Source organism: Sminthopsis crassicaudata, chromosome 3, assembly GCF_048593235.1.
Source record: "Sminthopsis crassicaudata isolate SCR6 chromosome 3, ASM4859323v1, whole genome shotgun sequence".
In the NCBI taxonomy this organism is placed as follows: Eukaryota; Metazoa; Chordata; class Mammalia; order Dasyuromorphia; family Dasyuridae; genus Sminthopsis; species Sminthopsis crassicaudata.
This window is the reverse complement of record NC_133619.1, coordinates 589,755,761-589,777,202: the sequence shown is the minus strand read 5'-3', so window position 1 is coordinate 589,777,202 and position 21,442 is coordinate 589,755,761. Positions and strand designations below refer to the sequence as shown.

Sequence of the window (21,442 nt, the reverse complement as noted above, 5' to 3'; positions counted from 1 at the left end):
CTCTGAGCCTCGATTTCCCCATATGCAAAATAAAGAATTGGACTAAATGGTGTCCAAGTTTCCTTTGAACTCTTAAAATGTTTCCAACTCTAATTCTAAAAGAGGCAAAAAGGTCAGAAGGAGTTTGAGGGAGTCTAACTGGAATGCCTCACCTGGAGCTAACCCAGACCCTTCACAGAAAGCCCTGCCAAGAGAATTGAAAATCCTGGGGCTCCCACCTGTATCTTAGAGGCTCAGGTTCTTGGGACTAAATAGAAGCCTTCTCAATTTTGCCCTTGTCAGAGGGGAACCACTGTCTTTTTGTGGGTCTTTTCTGGAAACCAATTCTGTCCAAGTCTACTTCTGACCTTGGAGACCTTGCACTGTTTCAGGGGCCATTGCTGTTTCCCTCATCTGTTCCAGCACATCTGGCTCACACTTGGACATGACCTTGAACTTTCTTCCTCCTCCAGGCAAGTGATAGGTTTGGCACCTTCCCCTCCCCCCTTCATCTGGCTCCTACAGGAGAATCCCCTTGACTTTGGTCTCAAGCCTAGGGCAAGAATGAGACACTGACAGATGAATAAATGGCCCCTGGGGTGTTTTTCTTTATCCCAATGTAACAAGAATCCCAAGGCTCAGAGGGCCAATATTAGTCCAGATCAGAAATCCTAAAGAGCCAGAGGGAAAGAATGGGGGCAGGAGGGATAATGGCATTTCAGACCAGTCCAGGGACAGAACCCAGATCTGCAGATACATTTTATATATTATCTGGAGTAGTCGTAATAACCCCCCTTAAAGCCAAACCCTTTGTTCATGTTGTGAGGTTGGGATGGGAGGGAGGTGGGGATCAATAGTAAAGTAACAGAAAGGCAGTCAGAGTCACGTATTGGGAGGACTTTCTGTTCCCTGAGACCGCTGCACTACCTGTCTAGGACCAGTAGCTGGAGGCTCTCGCTGGGTCTGCACATCAGCCAGAATAAAAGAACTGTCCTGTAAAGAAATGCATGGAGCAGCCTATGGTTGAAATCTGGTCTTACTCAAAAACCATTGTGATGATCAGCTTGAGGCTGAAGATCTAAGCATGCATCCCCATTCTGATACCAGAAGAAGACAAGGTTCACCAAAACAGCCAGAAATACTAAGTCCTACCTGCTGAAAACATGTTCTTTCCACCTTAGGGTACCACCTCTACTTTTCTAAAGAGAAGGAAGGGCCCATGTGTGTGTGCATGTACACAAACACACACACATAAATATACACACATGGTGTTGACCACTAAAGCTAGCAAACCAAGGAAGACATGATTGATATTAAAAACAAACTAGGAACAGATGTCACCAAATTAGGCAAGATACTACTTTCTGTCCATGTTAGCCTCCTCTACAAGTGACACAACAGCATATTCCTGACCAATGGAAGGCAAGCATTTACTTCATATCAAAGCCCACATTGGACAGAATGCAAGAAAAAAATAAAGTGGTTACTAAAATCTGAACACTTGAAAACCTCAAAGTCATCAAAAATATTCATTTAATGCAAATTTTAGAAATTATGCCTAATACAGAAACAGATGACCAAATCCTGATCATTCATGTAATTTTGGGGAAAAAAAGAAATACACATACTATGATTGGAATTCTGAAAAGCCTTTTTTGAGTTTGATACCATGAATCCAATTGACAGACTAAGACTGAATAATTTTTATAGTGGTGTCTGGTATAACCATCATGAACAAACTCATTCTCCTGTAGTATTTGACAGAAAGTTTAAAGACATTTTAGGACCTGCACATAGCAGCTACTGGCATGCTAAAAATTGTGGGGGAAGAGTGGAGCCATCAAGAAATAGAAATTCCCAACACTGCCATGGAAGAAGTGACTTCAGAGAATCATTAAAAATCTGTGGGAAGGAACTGGAAGATTTGCTACACTATTTGGATGGTAGATGAATTATGCTATGTTCAAATTTTCAAGCAGCTAAGTGATACAGTATACATAGTTCTGGATTTGGAGTCAAAAAGGCCCTAAGTCTAAGAGTAGTTGTATGATCCTGAGCAAGTCACTTAATTTCTGCCTGCCTCAGTTTCCTTATCTGTAATAGTAGGATAATATATCAGTTCCCTTCCAGAATTATTGGGAGATTTAAATGAAACACTATCTTAAAGCACTTTGCAAAACTAAAAGTGCTATACAAATGCTATTTATTATTATGATTATATTGTTCAATTCACAAGAAAAAGAAACATATAGAAAAGAATCCAGAAAGTAATAAGAGGATATCAGAAATTTTAGATTCTTTTATAAAAATTTAAAAGTTAATGTAGTAGAAGTAGTAAAAGAAATTAAAAAACAAAACAAAAATTCAACAGTAGTCAAAGACTTAAATATAGAGGTTTAAGAAGTAAAGCAACAAAAACCCTAGAGGAAAGAGGATATGGAAAATTTCCAGGTATCTCCTTGGTCACAAGAATTTTATCACAATGGAAATTCAAGTTACATCAAACAAATATTAAACAACTTTCATCAGAAAGGAGGGCTCTACAATTCTAGCTTCTTTGTAAAACTGCAGTATTTGATTTATAATTATTGGCACAAATATTTACATTGGCAAATGAAATCTTTCAGAGTGACAAAGGATTTTACCAGCTTCCTTTCAGGTGCAGGCTTGATTCCACCAGTCCTAATTTCAGGTGAAGCAGCAAAGGCACCTTGGAGGAGACAGGAGAACACATGTCAATCAAGTTGACCACCACTGTCCTTTGATTCTGATGGAGACATTTCAAAACCCAAGATGGTTAGAAATGACAGTGTCACTCACACCACCAGTCCTGCTTTCAAACCAGTTTACTCAGCCATAACCCTGGAAAGCAACCAACCTGGAGATGTGACCTGGCCATTGCTTCTGCAAATGCTACGACCCTTGACTCCCCACACCTACAGCTACTGAAGATGAAGAAAAGAAAGTTCCTACCAGAGTCCTATTTACTGGTTCAGTATCAGAAATAGATATTATTTTATCAGTGGACATGCCATTAAGTAAAATGCATTACCAGTTGTTTTGCTGCCACACCCTAAAGAACATGATCTTGCAATATAAGCTCAAACCTCTTCCATTAGAATGTGAGCTCTTCAAGAGCAGGGACTGTCTCCACTTTTACCTTTGTATATCCCCAGCACTTAGCACAATGCTTTGCACGTAAGTGCTTAATAAATGCTTTTTAAAATTATTTCTTTCATTCTTAACAAGAGGAATTACATAGCTTTTATTAAAAGATGAGAGCCCCAGAGACCCCTTTCAATGCAGGTTAATTATATGCTTATGCACTTCATAAAAAGCATTTACAGTTTGCATCACTTAAAAAAATCTATAAATAGAAGAAAACAATATATTGGCTGAGGAACAAAAAGAGTGTGTCAAAAAGTCCTAGAGGGTATAAAGAATAACTTATTACTGATTCAGTAGTTATGGAACAAGCTGCCCCAAAGTGTCATGAGGTTTATACTTCCTTTGTTGATTTATCTCAGAACCTTTGATTCAGTTGTACACTTATGGTTTATTCATATAATGCAAATATATAAAATAGATCCAAATTTAATGAGAACTGTAGCATTTGATGACCATGTGGAAAACTATTTTCTATCTAAAAGCATATTATGAACACAGTAACATCAATAACAATTGACATGAAACTTGGCATTTGAGGAGAAAACCAATTAACTCCATTTATGTCTGCCTGGCCTTAAATATATTATTATTTATCCTAAATAGTACTAAATACAGTTTCCAAATTAAGAGAGAAGTTGAAACAAAATATATTAACAATCACTGGGTAATATGAATGATGTCAAGCTAGATAGTTTCAACCAAAAAACAAAACAAAACAAAACATTAAATAGTTCCTTCTGCTCACTAAATGATATAAAATTTTCTGTTGGACCCTCCAAATGCAAAAAAATGTGTAACATATGCCAATGAAAAATAGAGACTGAAGGCTTCAAGCTTAAATCTAAGAGTCACAATGAACAATGATTGAAGATGTTACCTACAAATACCTTGGTCTCTTCCAGACAATATCAGATATAAAGATTTCAAAGGGAAATGTGTTTGAATACGTTAAGAGATTTATTAGCATTCTGAAATAAAAGATATATGGGAAGAACTTATATGTTAGATCAGGATGATATATACTTTTGGAACTGTAAAATAGATAATAACAGAATGGGAAAGTATTCTTACAGAAATCTAGATGATATTAATGAAATTCGTAACCTTAAGGCAGCTATAGAAAGATTAACAATTCCTTATCAAAAAGGAGAAAAAAGTTTACAGGCGTCCTTAGAGCACTAGATAAAATAGTACAAAGCCTAAAGAAACAGTTTTGGAACAAGTAGACATCAATTCAATGAGAAATTATAAAGGCTGATTACAAATTCATGATATTAGATTTGTCAAATATAACGGAAAGTAGTTTACCACTGGATGGATACTATGAAAAAGCTAAGATCCAAAAGGTTCCTCATAAAACAAATTCACATGAATAACTAATATGTTAGTGATGGAACATTGAAGGTCGGCAGAATTATGCAGATGTTTATGGAGCTAGTTTGTAGTGGTGATTCAGGATCAGGCCATTACCATCTGAAATTAACATCAGATTTATCCTTAAAAAATCCAGTCTAAGGATTAGGTAGATTATGCAAGGAAATGGTAGACACTATCTACATGTTACCATAGATTATAAATAATTAGCACCTATTCAATATCTAGCAAATTAAAACCTGATAACTGTAATTATTTATCAGAAGCTCTTTATCTTTGATTATTGGCATATGGTATTCCAATTCCCCAAATATGGACTTCTAAATATCCTTGAAAATTCACCCTAGAAACTATACTCAATCTGGGCCATTATCAAAGACCAAACTTTGGCTTATAATTTCTTCCTCATGACACTGATCCACAAAAGCTTAAGAATGATGTCTTTAATAGATATCATTCCCTCCCAAAATAATCATAATCACCATGGTATGTAGAATGAAAGGTTTTCAAAATATAGAGACCTAGTAGAGAAAGTCAAAAACAGACTGAGAACAGGATGAGGTGCATTTCATCCCCATGGTCCTGTTTTACAACTAGCTATCCCAAGAATGTTTTCAAAGTGCCTCTAGAAAACGAACTTAAATCCAAATCTTTTGGAAAAAAAAAAGACAAAAATCAGTTGTTTTAGTGAGCCATGGCATAGTAAATACAAAAGAATTATAGTAAAATAGCAATTTGTCCAAGCAGTGTTTCTATTTGAATTCCATCAAAAGAGAAGAGATGATAATCCTCATCATAATTCTTATTTTTATAGCACTAAAAGGTTTGCCAATTGTTTTACCCATAATAATTCTGGGAAATAGCTCATACCTATTTTACAAAAGAGGAAGTAGAGGCACAGGGAGGTCACACAGTCTTAGACTCATATTCAGGACGCCTGATCCCAGTGTTCTTTCTAAAATCATAAGATTAACCTTTCTCTTTGAATCCCTTCTCTAAGCCCCTAAGGGATTGAGCAAAGAACACAGCCAGCCTCCAGCTCTTGAGTCATCTTCCTAGTCTCCAGTCATTTGGGGCAGAGCAGGAACTATGAGCTGTCAATGAGGGCCCATGTGTTAGTTCAGCCTCTTCCCTGTCATCCCCCATATCTTTCCACAAGGACCCTTTTCCTGCCTCTTGCTTTCCTTTAAATTGTAAGAAGTGTCAAGTCCTTCATCAGAGCTCTCTCTGGTAAGGCAATTTGATATCTAAGAATTTCAAGTTTGGGTCTTCTCCATGGAGCTCTCTTTGAAATGCACGGACCAAAAGAAAGAGCCATTCCAGATGAGATTGTCCTTGATGAGCAAGGCTTCTTGTCTAAACCACTGGGCTCTGAAGAGGGGAGAACAGCTCTGGCCTCAATCTCAGCATTCACAGCCTCCCTGAGCAGCCAGCCCTGTTTCTACACCTAAAGTGCTTCCTTGTAATGGGAGCCTTCATTATGCCTCATATCTTTGAGGATCCCACAAGCCTTTGAAAGTCCTGGAGACACTGGCAACTTGATAATTATCTGAGCATTCCTTGTAGAGTGAGCAGTGCCAGCCAATGCTCAATTCTCTTTCTGTCTTTCTCTGTCTCTGTCTCGTCTCCGTCTCCGTCTCCGACTCTCTCTCTCTCTCTCTCTCTCTCTCTCTCTCTCTCTCTCTCTCTCTCTCTCTCTCTCTCTCTCTCTCTCTCTCTCTTCCTCTCTCATTCTGTTTCCCTCCATCACTCCTTCCCTCCCATTGTAGCCCCCTTTCTTTCTCTTTGTATGTCTTTGGTTGTGTGTATATTTCTCTTTCTGTCTGTCTGTCTCTCTCTCTGATTCTGTCTCTCTCTTTGTCCCTCTCTCATTCTGTTTCTCTTCCTCCATCACTCCTTCCCCTCCCATTGTCCTCTCTCTCTCTCTCTCTCTCTCTCTCTCTCTCTCTCTCTCTCTCTCTCTCTCTGTCTCTCTCTCTCTGTCTCTCTCTGTCTCTCTCTGTCTCTGTCTCTGTCTCTCTCTCTTTCTGTCTCTCTCTCAGTCTCTCTGTCTCTCTCTCTGTCTCTCTCTCTCTTCTCTTCTCTTTCTCTCTCTCTGTCTCTGTCTCTGTCTCTCTCTCTTTCTCTCTGTCTCTCTCAGTCTCTCTCTCTCTGTCTCTCTCTCTCTCTCTCTCTCTCTGTCTTTGGTTGTATGTACGTTTCTCTGTTTCTCTGTCTCTTTCTATGTCTAGCTCTGTTTCTCTCTATCTGTGTCTCTGTGTTTGTCTTTTTCTGTTTTTCTGTCTCCCTATTTTTCTCTTTCCCTCTCTCCTTTCCTTCTCTTTCTCTCTCCACCTTTCCCCCAACTCCTGCCCTTCTCTGGCTGTTTTGCCCCTTTTTAAACTTCATTACAATGTCCTTCTACCATAAATGGGCCTAAAAAGTCCTTTGCCTTTTACCTTCCAATCTGGTGGGATGTCTGGTAGAGAGAGTACCTCCCCCAGGAACGATTCAGGAAGACTTCCTGAAGGAGAGATTGCAGAAACTATGAAATGAGTGGTCACCTAGAGAGGATAAACAGGAAGTTATGAGGCTAATAAAAAAGAAAGACCCTGTGTTTGATTCCCAGCTTTGACCCTTACGTGTCAACTTCTTTGTGCTTTAATTTTCTAGTCTAATGAAGAAAGATAATAAACCTTTAACTACTTATCTCATAGAGAGCTATAGTACCTTTCTATCCTTTCTACTCCATGCTCTTTGATCCAAGCTACTTCTTATTCAGGTCTTACTGAACTAGCAGACTCTGTGCTCTAGTCAGGTGGAATTAACAAGCACTCATTAAGCACCAATAAGCACTTATTAAGCACCAGTTATGTTCCTGGTGCTGTGGTAAGCACAGAGGATACAAATAAAGGCAAAACAAATAAACAAAAGCATCCCTGCTCTAGGGAGTACATAGTCTAATAGAAGAAAAAATTATTTAAACCGATTTTAATATCTCCCTAGGCTTTAGGAGAGAGAGAAGAAATGTGGGCCTGGTAGAGATCTGGGTTCAGATAATGGCTCCACTATTCAAGAATAGTTGTATGACTTTGACCAAGTCACTTAGCCTCTTTTTGCCTCAGTTTCCCCACCTATAAAATGAGAGAGGATTGGATTCTGAGATTCCTTCGAACTTTGATTTAAAGTAGTCAGGAATCTCAAAAATCATCTAGAATCCAACCCCCTCAATTTATTATATGTGAGGAAATTGGGGCCAGGAGCAATTCAATGGCTATAGTATCAGTAAATGTGGTGAGATTTAGATGAAGTTCAAGGGGAAATGTCAGCATTCTCATGGAGGGATTATTGTAGCCAACTGGTTTTCCTCTTCATGATTTCGTGGGACCCACAGCCATGCCCCAGTTTCAGACAATATGATAGCCAGGCAGTCATGAACTCCTCGCCCTGGTTGGCAGAAGATGTCTGTCTGAGGAGAGGATTCCACACCTTATAGCCTATGACTGTGACTTTCTCATTAACATGGTTCTGATATTCTAGGGCAAGTGTACTACTAGACTGGCTGTCTTTCTCCAGAGCTGTGTGTTTGGAGGAGGACCTGAGGGAGGGGATTTTGTTTGTCTGTTTGTGACTTTTTTTGTGTCTCCAGTGCCAGGTACATAGTAGATGCTCATCAAATGCTCTTTGGCTTGGCTGGACAAAACAAACTCCAATCCCATGTTGCTCCTCTAGCCTATCCTTCAGAGCTGTCACCCCGATTTCTGTCCTCTTTTGACTGGAGGCTGATCCTAAAGACTCCACTCTACTCTTTAGTCCCTGCCCCAAGGCCAGCTGTAATTCTCCTCTGGCAATGGGGCAAGATGGTGGCAGGGAACAGAGCCAGACTCAGGCTTTATCACTGAACTCCTAGAGTTCTCCTGAGGGAGGGAAAGGGGAGAATAATTAGCCCATCTGGCTTGAAGGCAATTACATCAATTAGGCCTTGGATCCAATTGCTCGGGCGAGGTTGGGATCCTGAGGGGATGTGTCTCCATGGCTGTGAAACTATTAACTCAGTCAGAGAAAGGGCAGACCCCTGGGAGCAGGGTCTTGGCTCAAGGGCCAATACAGTCTCATGGTCTGTCATGAGAAGAAAGTTGGCAAAGCTATTAACTTGATTTCCCTTTGCATGGCTATCTTCAAGGCTGCTGATTGGTTTTTTAAAGTAATACAAACATCGTTTTCCAACCCTCTTTTCCTTATGGCTATTAGGGTATCTGAATGTCCATAAGTGCATTTGAATCTCAAGTTTTGCATTTTATAGAAGGGTCTCAGCCTCAGTTGACACCTTTCTGCCATTACTTGCTACATTTGAGACGTAGCTTTCACTTTGATTATGATTGAAAATGGAGCTCAGAGTCATAAGTTTTTTAATTGTTATTCTCTAATTATAACCTTTAACCAAGCTACTGGACTGATCGGTCTTGTTCTGTGCTATTAATGAGATGTTAGGTGTTCATCTAGTCTTCCTTGTCCCCTTCTTATATCTCAGTTCGCCACTCCTCCCTGGACTCCTCCTCTCTTTCCCTGGGACCCCTTTCCTGGACCATTTTCCATTTTTCTTTTATTGGTCTCATGGCTCCTCTCTTCCTTGTCTTCCACAGGTTCAGCCCTTATGAATGGTATGATGCACATCCCTGTAATCCTGGCTCAGACATTGTGGAGAACAACTTCACTTTACTCAACAGCTTCTGGTTTGGGATGGGCTCCCTGATGCAACAAGGTAGGACCTCCCCAATCCACTCCCAGCCCCAATGCTTCCACCCTCCCTTCTACTGCTGCCCAGCTTCCACCTCCTAGAGGTCAGGGCTGGGATTATCAATCTCAGATATTAGCCAAGGGGCCAGACTGATCCAGATGTCAAGAAAGGGCCCCTGTCCTCCATAGAAAGGAATTTCTTCCTGGGAAAGAGGTTGGATTAGATGACTCTTAAAGTCTCTGCCAGTCCTGGGATTCTGTGGCTCCCTTTTGATCCTTCACTATCAATGTATTTTCAACGCTGTCAAGGGCTGCAATAGTCAAACTATGCTCATGAGATGCTATCAGCTCAAGGAGAGCCTTGAAAAGAGACCCAACCTAGAATATCACCACCATTGTCACCATTGAGACCAGCGTCTGCATCATCACCATCCTAATAAATATCATTTATAAAGCATTTTACAGTTTGCATGTAAAGTGCTCAGATAAGTGCTGGGCATTACATCAAACTGAGGCAAACTGTAATAAAATGACTTGCCCAGCATTACACATTGTCTGAGGTTGAATAGGAACTCAGATCTCCCTGATTGCAGGAACAGAGAACTCTACTACTTCATGTAATGGCCCATGTTTTTCCATAGGAATGTTTTAACCCAGGATTCCTTTCAGATATGTGTACTATTGAATGTACTTCTAACTCTGAAAGTCTATGATTTTATGATTTTCTAAAAAAAAGGCCCCATACAATCCCTGGATAATGGAAGGGACTTTGAAAGGTTTACTTGCCCATACTCCCTTATGAAGAGAGTAGATAGGACTGAGAGACCCAAATTGAGCCATTCCCAGGGAAGCCAGGCTGAGGATGGAAGCCATTTTTCCATATGGGAACCCTCCTTAGGGAGGAGGCCTTGTTAGTCATCAAGAGTGTATTAAATGCTTTCTGTCTCTGTGACTTTGGAATATCCAGAGAATAAAAATCTACTTTGCTCCCTCTTTTGCCCCCTGAATACCTCTCCTGCCCCTCCCTCTGTCCCAGAGGACCACCCCTGGCTTAGTCTTAGTTCATTAAGGAGACACATTCAAAATAGCAGATAAGCTTAAACTCACTGAGGCAAGACAGAAATAGAGCCAGAGGAAGAGGTCTGGCAGTTGCCTGGTTTGTGAATACCCTCCCCCTCCCCTTTTTGTTCTCATTCTCTCTCTCTCTCTCTCTCTCTCTCTCTCTCTCTCTCTCTCTCTCTCTCTCTCTCTCTCTCTCCCTTTCTCTCTCTCTCTCTCTCTCTCTCTCTCTCTCTCTCTCTCTCTCTCTCTCTCTCTCTCTCTCTCTCTCTCTCTCTCTCTCTCTCTCTCTCTCTCTCTCTCTCTCTCTCTCTCTCTCTCTCTCTCTCTCTCTCTCTCTCTCTCTCTCTCTCTCTCTCTCTCTCTCTCCCTTTCTCTCCCTCTCTCTCCCTCTTTCTCTTTCTTGATTAGTGAGGAGTATCTATTAGGAGTTCTTCCTAGGATTACTGTGGGCAGCCACTACACTGCTACTGCTCCCATTTAAGTGAAGTCCTTTCCGAAAACATTTCAATTTCTTCTCTAGGGCCAAGTGTCCCTCGCTTCTCCCTCCAAAGGTCTTTTGGCCAAAGAGGGGAAGAGGAAAGAAGAGGAAGTAGTGAAGGAGGAACCTTCCCCAGAGAGTTTTCAAAAGTAGATTTCAACAGGGAACTGGGAGAGTGATGTATATCTTAGAGCTCTTCTGGAGGGATAAAGCCTTTGACACCCTGCATAGATAAGGCTCCAGATTGTGCCCTCTGCCCCTAACCCAAGAGGCCCTTCTAGTGGGACAAATTAGCCAAGCAGCAGCTTATGGTTGGGGCACAAGAAACTCTCCCCAGGGAGAGACAGAGAAAGTACACCTTGCAGAGGGGTTATTGGGCTGAAGAGGAGGCTGCTGTCCCTCTCCATACCAGATCTATGTCTCATGCCTGAGCATGCTCATACCACACTGCACAGAGACAGGCAGCTGCTCAGAGAGACAAGGCCACCTGTCAATCAGCCCTCACTTAGCCAGGTGTGACTTCTGCATGAAGCCTAACACATGGAAAAACTTTACTAAAATATAAACAGCCATAGAATCTCAAGTAGGAAAGGACCTCAGGTCCAAATTGTACCTGAATTGCAATAAATTCTATTATGTGTCTGTGAAAAAAAAAAATGGTCACCCAGCTTCCTCCATGAGAAGACTTCCCCTAAAGGAGATTCCCTGCATCTCTTCTACCTGAGCTCTGATTGTTCTTTACATTGAGCTGATTCCTGAATCCCTACAACTAGTCCTACCCACCCAAACCCACTTCTCCTGGGTTCTGCCTTCCAGAGTCAAATTAAATATGGATAATCTCTATTCCACCTATTCCTTCTCAGATATTACAAAGATCCCCACTGTCTCCTTTCTCCAAGCATTCCCCAATTTCTTCAACATAATTATTTTTAATGTTTTTTTGCTCCCTCTCTTTTCTTGCTCTTACCTCTAGGTGTTCATGAAATCCTTTCTAAAAAATGCTCACATTTAAGTCAAAGTCAGCTTTCCTCCCCATGAACTCAGCATCACCTTAGGAAAGTCCCTCCTACTTGGGTTTCCTGTTCAGTAAAATAAGGTAGCTGGACCAAAACTCCATATGGGATCACAAAGAGTGGTTACCTACACCTGAATGGCTAAACAACAAAAACATATATGGCTCTCTGTGTTCCATCTTCTCCATTAAAATGTGAGATCCTGCAAAGTCTGATTCCATATATTGTTTTATTTCCAGCTCTTAACAAAATGGCCAGCTTGCAGTAGGAACTTAAATGCTTGCTGATCAACTGACAAGACTTGGAGTCATGAACACCTGGGGATTGAATTTTGCCTCAGACACTTAGCTATGTGACTCTAGGCAAGTTACTTAATACAGTTGTTGCTTCTTCACCAGTATAGTGAAGAAGATGAGACTTAATGACCTCTAAGGTCCTGCCAACTCTAGATTGATTACCCTCTGTCCTGTGACTTTGGCATTACTGACGTTTCAGATTATCAGCTCCCTCCAGTTGCAGGAACAGGAAAAGTTGACTATAACCTGGAATTCAGAAATAACTCTTCCTGCCATAGATCCCAGGGTCAATCTTCTATGCCTTCCCCCAAGCTCTGAGGAGATTAGACACAGGAAGTTATATGACTCATAGAGTTAAAACCAACAAGGACCTCAGAGGCCTTTTATTCCAAACCCTTCAATTAAAGAAATAGGCTAGAGAAGTTTAAATAAGGTACCATAAGTTGAAAGCAGCAGTCAGGTACTGAACTTGAAAAAGATCTTGTAATGTGGAATCCAGTATGATTCCACCATATTATATTGTCTCATGAAAGCCCTTTCACTAGGCAAGAGAGAAAAACACTGAACACACTGAAAGTAATAATAGCACTCATCTTGGTAGCACATTAAGGTCTCAGTTTCCTTATTTGTAAAAATGAAGGCAGTAGACTAGTAGACTAGGGTTTCCAACTCTAAATCTGTGAGCCTAAGGTCCTCTAAGGTTAACAAACTCTTTTTCCAATCAAGGTAAGTGGTGCAAGTATTATTTTTGCCATTTTATAGAAGAGAAAAGAGTCCCAGAGAAGTTTATTTTTCAGTAGAGACAATGCCTACAAAGATGACACCATTATCCAAGAAAATATAGACTTGCAATACCTCAAGGATTCTTAATTTTATCATTGTGGGTGATGTCATTTAACAAGCATTTGATAAGTACCCTTTTGTCATGATCCTCTTCAAGAACACAGGACAAACAACAATAATAAGCACCAACTGTGTACATGGTACCCCACCCCTCCACTCCTTTGTAGCTGACCTTTTTGAACTGATATAGCTAAACAATTCATCCTTGGGTGGCTACTCTTCTGTGATGAATCTCTCCAGATTCAAATAGGTTGGTCCCAAGACCATTAACAAACATACAAGTCTATCACTAAGTCCAAATTCAAATACTTTCTGGCTTGGTAGGCCCTTCCAAAGCTTGCATTCTATGACCATCAATCAATTAATTGATCAATCAAGTATGTTAAACACTTACTATGTTACTAGGTTACTAAGTGCTAGAGACACAAATACTTAAGCAAAATAATTCCTGTCCTCAAAATGCTTACATGTTAACAGGATACACAATATCACTATATAGAGACAGATACAAATATCTATAGATAACTATAGAGGGAAAGATATAAGCAGCTGAAAAGCTTCAAACAAAAGTTGATCTTTGATGCAAATCATGAAGGAAGTCAAAGATTCCAAGAGGTAGGTAATAAGAGGATGCATTTCCCAAGCAAGAAATAGAAAATAGAATTTCATGTGAAGAATGAAGAAAGAAAGATAGTTTGACTGGATTAAAGAGTATATGAAAAAAAGCAGAATTAGGTTGGAAAAAATAGGATATAACCATGTAGTAGAGAGATTTAAATACCAAAGAGAGTAGTTCATTTTGGACTCTAGGGAGAGAGTTAGAATGGAGAGTTTAGAATGGGGAAAATTGACATGGTCAGAGGTATTATTTAGGAAATTCGTTTTGGCACTTTGATGGTAAAGGATAAATTGTAGAATGAAAACACTTAAAGTAAGGAGAACAAATCAGAGGCTACTGCAGCAGTTCAGATGAAGATTGTTATGAACCTAGGATGGTGACTGCATGGGTAAAGAGAAGGGGACAGATGAGAAATGATCAGGAGAAAGAAATAACAAGGTTTGATAATTTGATGAAATGAGATGATATTTGGACAGCATTGTAAAAATCTAAAAGTGTCATATGAATAGTAGAAATTATTATTATTAGTTATTATTACTATCTGAAGTAAGGAACCAAGGATGACACTGAGGTTATAAACCTGGGTATCTGCAAAGCTTGCCGCCCTTGATGGAAGTGAATAATATCAGAAGTACTTGAAAGCATGATTTGCTTGTGCCTGGGAGGAAGTCAGTGGGAATAGAAAAACAATGAATAAGAATCACTCACATTTCTATAGTTTCCAATACCTTCTAGGACCTCAGTGCTTCAGAGCACTGTAGTATTTCCAATTTACCAAAGATTATTTTTCTTACAACAGGCCTGGAGGCCATTAATGCTAATAGCAATAGTCTATTTTTACAGTTAAGATATTGATGTTGTCTATATTTTTGTGAATTCTGATTTTCCATCACCCCCAACTCCTTCATAAGAATTTAAATTGCTTGTGAGTAGGAATTGTTTCTTTCTTTAGACTTGTATCTTCTGCACCTAGTACTGTGTCTGGCATATAATAAGTGCTTAACAGAACATTTGTTGATTGGTGATTCAGTCAGTCAACTGGCATTTATCAAGTACATGCTATGTCAGTACTATGGAATGTGGAAAGCAGTGGGTAGATTGTCTGGAGTCAGGAAAACATGAGTTCAAATCCAGTATCAGACACTTAATAGGAGTGTGATCCTGAGCAAGTCACTTAATCCTGTTTGCTTCAGTTTCCTCCTCTGTAAAAGGAGCTGGAGGAGGAAATGGCAAATGATTTTAGCATTTTTGTTAAGAAAATCCTAACTGGGGTGACAAATAGATATTATTGAAATAACTGAACAAGAACTGTGCTAAATCCTGAGAATACAAAGAAAGAGAGAAGGGGATGGCAGGAAGAGAGAGAGGAAGAAAAGAAAGAGAAAAGAAAGAAGGCAGAGAAAAGGATGGGGAAAGAAAGACAAGACAGAGATGGAGAGAGACACAGATAAAAAGAAACATAGAAAGACAGAAACAAAGAGAAAGAGAGGAAGAGAGAAACAGAGGGGAAAATACAGACAGAGACCCAGAGAGACACAGAAAGAGACATAGAGAGACACAGACAGAAAGACAGAGATACAGAGAGACACAAATACAGAAACTGACAGAAAAATACAGAGAGATACACACAGAGATACAAAGACAGAAACAGAGAAGACAGAGAGAGAAAGAGGAAGAGAGAGAAAAACATAGAATGAGAAAAAGGAAACATGTTCAAAGATGGGGAAAATCACACTCCCACTAAGCAGCAGAGCTGAGGTACAAACCCAGACCTCCTAACCCCAAGTCTGATGCTTGATCCAGACATTTACCTGGCAGGATAGGGGGATTTAGAAAGGGATGGGAGAATTATGGAAGTAAAGAGCCTAGAACAAATACTGAAAGAAACCTCTCACATCTTTTATTTTAACAGTTCTTAAATTGCATTTGCCCCTTTTCGGCAGGCTGGTACCCAGGTACCCATTCTCAAAATAATGGTTTTACAATACAATACAATAAAATATGGTTATGTTTTAAACCCAGTTACATAGAGTTGTGCTTTTTCCTTCCAAATTCACAGATCCCTTATAATCTATCTACACACATGGGGATCATGGACCCCAGGTTAAGAACCCATGGTTTGGTTCAAGGATGTGTTACGATCAGCTGCAGAAATTTCCTAGTCAGTATTTTAATTTCCCCCCAGTCCAATGCAGAATGCTTGGAAATCTCTCAGAAATGGATGTCTCCTTAGATGAGGGTGGAGTGGAACACCTTGTTATTTCCCCTATTTTAATAGATGCCTCAGAGCCTTACATATCACTTCATCCGTCTATTCACCATTAGTGACAGTCGTTAGAGACCTTGTCCCCTCTGTCTGCAGTAATGGCTCCTTCTCTTCCCCTCCCCCTTGCTGCTCTCACTCTTCAAAGCTCTGTCCCCTGATATCTTTCCCCCTCTTTCTCATCCCCTGATGTATTCATTCCCCTTCACCCATTTTGATTAGGAGAGAAAAAAATAGTTGTATATTTGAAAAACTCTCCCTCGAGTGATTTCTTTGAGAGAGAAAAAAAACACAGCCATTTCATATCAAAGCAGAAGCTTTTAAAATTGTGGGACCAAATATTCTGGGAAGTTCAGGAGTCACTCTTTATTTAAATCTCTTGAAAGGAGTCTAGTTAATTATTTTGGTTTGAAGGTTTCCTCCAAATTATGCCCCATACCCAAGGTCAGAGATAAAGAGAGTGGCGAAAATTCTTCCCCAAAAATGTTTATTTTCGCCTTATGCTCCATAGCTGCCTTATATTTCTACAGGCCTTTTATGTCTAAAGCATCTTCCTATAGCTTCTCTCATCTTTTCTTCACACTTTCCATATGAGACAGAGCTAGAGGAGGAATGAATCTCCCCTATTTTATAGATAAAACTGTTGGCCAGAGAGGAGAAGAAACTAGCAAGGTCACACAGCAAAGAGAAAGCAAAGCCAATAAAAGAATTCAGAAGTCTGGACTTTCTAGCTAAGGATTTTTTTTATTCCTTTGTGAATCCTGTCTCAGATACTTACTAGCTCTGTAACCTTAGATAATTCATTTAACCCTCAGCTTCAGTTTCCTCATCTGTAAAATGGGAATAATAATAGCAGCTACCTCCCACGTTTGTTGTGAGGAACAAGTGAAACTGTATAAGGTGTCCCAGAAGACTTAGTGCAGTTGTGTAGCTTAAAACTACACAAAGACCTTTGGGACACTACATGCACACGGAGAGAAATTATTATTAAATAACCATTTACTGGGACCTTTTCTCTTCCTCTCTCTTCATTCTCTATTGAGTCAAATCTGCACAGTGAAGGACATTGCTGGTGATGAGACCGAATTAACTTTCTCCTCAATGTTGTTTAGATCCTAGCCAAGTGGAGAAACCTATCAGACTTGGGGCATGGGGAAATAGATCCTTTTTCTAGATTATCTGTGACTCAGAATGATTTGGGAATAAGAGTGATCAAAGTCACATCCCCCAGTCCCTTCTTAAAATGGGTTCATGTCTCATAATATTCATTCTCTATTATTTGTTAACCAATCAGAGTTGATTGCCATTCTCAAGGACACCAAGGGCAAGTTAGCATTAAATGGGTTCCAGGAGGGGCTTTGGCATTCAAAGGTGTTGCTGACTCCTTTCATTAATTACCTGCTAGCATAAATAAAATGATTAATTACCCAGAAATTATTTCTCAAACTTTTTACATACATATATATGTATACATACTAAATGCACATATATGCATACATCTATATAAACACATACACATACATTTGGCAAACAGCAAACCTCAAAGCATTATTTAATTAATAAACAATAAACTTTACTAAGCATCTATTAAGTTTCAAGCACTATGAGCTAAGGATAATAAGACAAAACACCAAATCAGCTCCTCTCTTGAATAGAGGTAGAAGCAGAGTGAGAAGGATATGTACGTGTATAAATAAATTCAGAGTATACAAAAAATCAATACAAAGTTGTTTCAGAGGAAACACTAGGATTTTGAGGGAGGAATGTAGGGGTGACTTTATGCAGAAGATGGTGCTTGAGTTGGGTCTTGAAAGAAAGGAATATAAGAGATGGAGATAATGGAGGTCATTCAAAGCATAGGATAGGGTGGAGGTGGGGGACAGCCAAAGCAAAGGTATGAAGATGGAGATAACTTATTATGACTGAGCAACAGAGAAAAGGCCAAATTGGCCGGACTATAGAATATGTGAAGGAAGTAATATGACTGGAAAGACATAGGAGACTGAAGTCAATTATGAATGCCTTGAAAATCTAGAGTGAATATTTCATCTTACAGGCAATAGGGAACCATTGATGTCTACGGAATAAGTGCTACATGTGTATTTAAGGAAGATCACTTTGGTTATCATGTAGAAGATGTGAATTGGAGAAGGGAGAGACACGAAGCATAGAAACCAATTAGGAGGCTGTTGCAATAGAACAGGAAAGAAATAGCAAAGATGTGAACTGAAGCAGTGACCATGTGAATAGTCAGAAGGGGTTGCATGCAATAAATACTGTGGGAGTACAATTAACAAGATTTGTGGCACAATGGCTCGACTGCTGGGTCTAGTCAGGAAGGCTCCTCTTCCTGAGTTCATATTTGACCTCAGACACGTGCTGGTTGTATGACTCTGAACCCTCTTTGCCTCAGTTTGCTCATCTGTAAAATGAGTTGGAGAAGAAAATGGCAAACTGCTCCAGTAATCTCTGACAGGAAAAGCTCAAATGGAGTCACAAAAAATCACAAACAAATGAAATGACTAACAAACAACAACAAAATTTAAAAGTCACTGAAATGGGAGTTGTATTTGTGACTCTACCTCTACCCTTCACTTCTCTACAAAGTGAGAAAATTGGATTAGATAATCTTACCTCTGATAGTTTATGGATTCAGATATTGTAACATCCCCATTTTCCTTCCTCCTTCCCAGGCTCTGAACTGATGCCCAAAGCCCTGTCCACAAGGATTATTGGAGGCATCTGGTGGTTCTTCACTCTGATCATTATCTCTTCATACACGGCCAATCTGGCAGCCTTCCTGACAGTGGAGCGCATGGAATCTCCCATTGACTCCGCCGACGACCTGGCCAAGCAGACCAAGATTGAGTATGGGGCAGTTAAGGATGGGGCCACCATGACCTTCTTCAAGGTGAGCCCTCACAGGGAGGGCTTCTCCACTTCATCTCCCTCCAGAGTCTCCAAGAAACCCTCTTTTTTTCCTGGTAGGACCTGAAAGGGGTGATCCAGGATCTACCCACAGGAACCCTCACCCCAGAGGGATTCCAGACAGACTCAGTTGAGACACCTAACCATTTAACAAGTAACTAACCTCAGGAGACTTGGGGTAGACTTGAGATGATACTAATCATTATTCCATTAGAATAACAGCTGGCCTGATTTGTGAAGCTTAATTTATGCTTGTTGTATTGAATTTAGGTGATAATCACAGTTTATCTTTTCATTGTGATTTAAACTCTGCCGACACTTTTTGTCTCACAGGACCCCTGTGAGATAGCATTACTATCTGTCAAGTAGGAAGAACAGTCCAGTGAGAATAAAGGATAAAGTGCTTCAGCTGGAAAGTATAGACTAGAACCCACACTTCCTAAGTCCAAGTTTGTTAGTATTTCCATAAAGTATAGAAATAAGAAGGCCCTTTAGAAATAATCTTCCCAGGTCTCCTCCCCATTCGGATGGAAACACTGATCCAGAGTGCTCAAGCTGAAACAGACCCAGGGAGAAACCATTTAGTGGCCAAGTGATTAACTCAGAAGCCTTGGGATAGACTTGAGATGATGCCATAAAGTTTCAATCACAATGAAAAGATGAGTTATGATTATCACAAAGACAAGTGTCTGCCCTCGAGGAGCTGTTATTCTAATGAAATGGTAACAGCAGCCAAGGAGAAAACAGAAATGGCTTTGCTTTGGAAGCTGTTACCACACCAAAATCTCCCTGGTGACTGAAGGAATAGCCCCTTCCTCAAATCAAGCAAAGATTTAATTGCTGTTGAGAGCTCCAGGAATCTGTACTAACCTACCTGCCACTGATTATCTCTAATTTATCTTGTCTATATCTTATTTTCATCGAGGTTTTTTTTTTCAATGTGGTCTCCCACATTAGAGTATGGGAGCAGGGATCAGCTTTTGGCTTTCTTTATACCTTCAGTGCTTAGCACAATGCCCAACACATAGGTGCTTAGTGAATGTTTATTAATTACCTGACCTCCTTCCAGACCATATCACTCATTCCCAGCCGTAGATTGGAAAGATAGAAAAAGTATCAGATTTTGTACCAGCTGCCCCAGGGTTCAAGACCTGGCTCTGTTACTAACTGCCATCAGACAAGTGACATCAGACAAGTCATACGGAGATTGTGTGGTATTGATAGAAAGAGCATTTCAATAATTCAGGTCAGAGGACCTGGGTTCAAATCCTGCTTCATCCTTCTTGACTTTGGATGAGTCATCAGTATCTCTGGGTTTGGTTTTCTTCATCTGAAAAATGATGGAGTTGGAAGAGATGACCTCTGAGCTGTTTTATGAGTTTAAATTTAGGCCCCTGCATACCTCCTAGAGCCTCAGTTTCCTCATCTGTTAAATGAGTATAATAATAATAGCTAGCATTTTCATAACTCTTTAAGATTTACAAAGGACTTTATAAATAGCATCTTATTTGATCACTCTAGAGGGAGGTCCTATTATTACCCCCATTTTACAGATTAGGAAACAGACAGAGTGGTAACTTGCTTACATTAGTCAGTCTCTAAGGCAGGATTCAAACTTGGGTCTTTTTTCCCCCTGAGGTAATTGGGGTTAAGTGCCTTGCCCAGGGTCACACAGCTAAGAATATTAAATGTCTGAGGTGGCATTTGAACTCAGGTCCTCCTGACTCCAGTGCCAATGTTCTGTCCACTGTGACATCTAGCTGCCTCTTGAGCACAGGTTTTCTAATTCTCTCTCTCCTTCTCCACTAGCAACCTCCAATATAGAAAGGGCTTTAGAACTATTATGTGCTATATACACCTTAGCCATTATCCAAATAATTAGGTATCTATTGTGTGTGTGCCTATTAAATATGAAAGAGTCCTAGTCCCTGGAAATTTAGCAAGATTCAGCCTCAGTCTGTGACCCATTGCAAGACCTTGCTCTCATCAGATGCATTTTCTGTTTCAGTATCATTCTTCCCTTCCCCCTGAAGCTTTCCTTCCCCTCAGCTCAGCTCCTTCCAAGAAATGTTTCTGCAGACAGTCAGCAGCTGGTGAGCTACAAATGGGGCTTGAATGAGAAGGAAAGGAAAGGCTGAGACAGAGCCAGGGGGAGCCTTTGGAGGATTTGGTGCTGCTGTTCCATGAAGAAGGAAAAAAAAAAAGGAAGAGGGAAAAAGCTTCATTCTTCTCCCCTCCTCCTCCTCTTCCTCTTCTTCCTCTCCATTGACTTGATTCTGTCCCTTCAGAGGTGCCATTACCCAGCATTACACATTGGGAGGGAGTCAAAGGCTCTAAGCTTTACCTTGAGCCTCTGAAAAGCTGAGAGGGGAGGGAAGGTGGGAGTGGGGGTGGGGAAGACATGTGGGTGTGAATTCCAGACTGCATCAGGTTCTTTGACTATGCTAAAGCCTTGGCTCATACATTAAGCATGAGCCCTATTTTCAAGTAAAGTTTCCCCCATCAAAGGCAAGGGGCCCCAGCAAGCCCCATCCAGAGTCATCGACCACCACCAACGATTGGATCCTGTCTCTTCCTTCCCCACTGAGGAGGCTTACACTGGCTTCCAGACTCCAGCTCCCCACAGAGATGCTGTCCTCGTGCTGAGCAGGTGCCTCTCCCCTCAATACTACCCCCCCAGCCAAATCACATATGTACTCATCT

At 40.4% G+C, this 21,442-nt stretch overlaps 1 protein-coding gene across 5 annotated transcripts in view; it reads left to right on the top strand.

The window, feature by feature from the left end:
- Window positions 1–21,442, top strand: part of GRIK3 (glutamate ionotropic receptor kainate type subunit 3) — a 324,916-nt gene that overhangs the window by 277,629 nt on the left and 25,845 nt on the right. For 4 of the 5 annotated variants that reach the window (XM_074305178.1, XM_074305177.1, XM_074305176.1 and 1 more), the window contains 2 exons: window positions 9,144–9,262; window positions 18,505–18,722. In XM_074305178.1, coding sequence (XP_074161279.1) covers window positions 9,144–9,262; window positions 18,505–18,722 — 337 coding nt within the window. Of the gene's footprint in view, window positions 1–371; window positions 5,836–9,143; window positions 9,263–18,504; window positions 18,723–21,442 lie in introns of those variants that run through there. The other variant, XM_074305180.1, reaches the window with a different exon arrangement.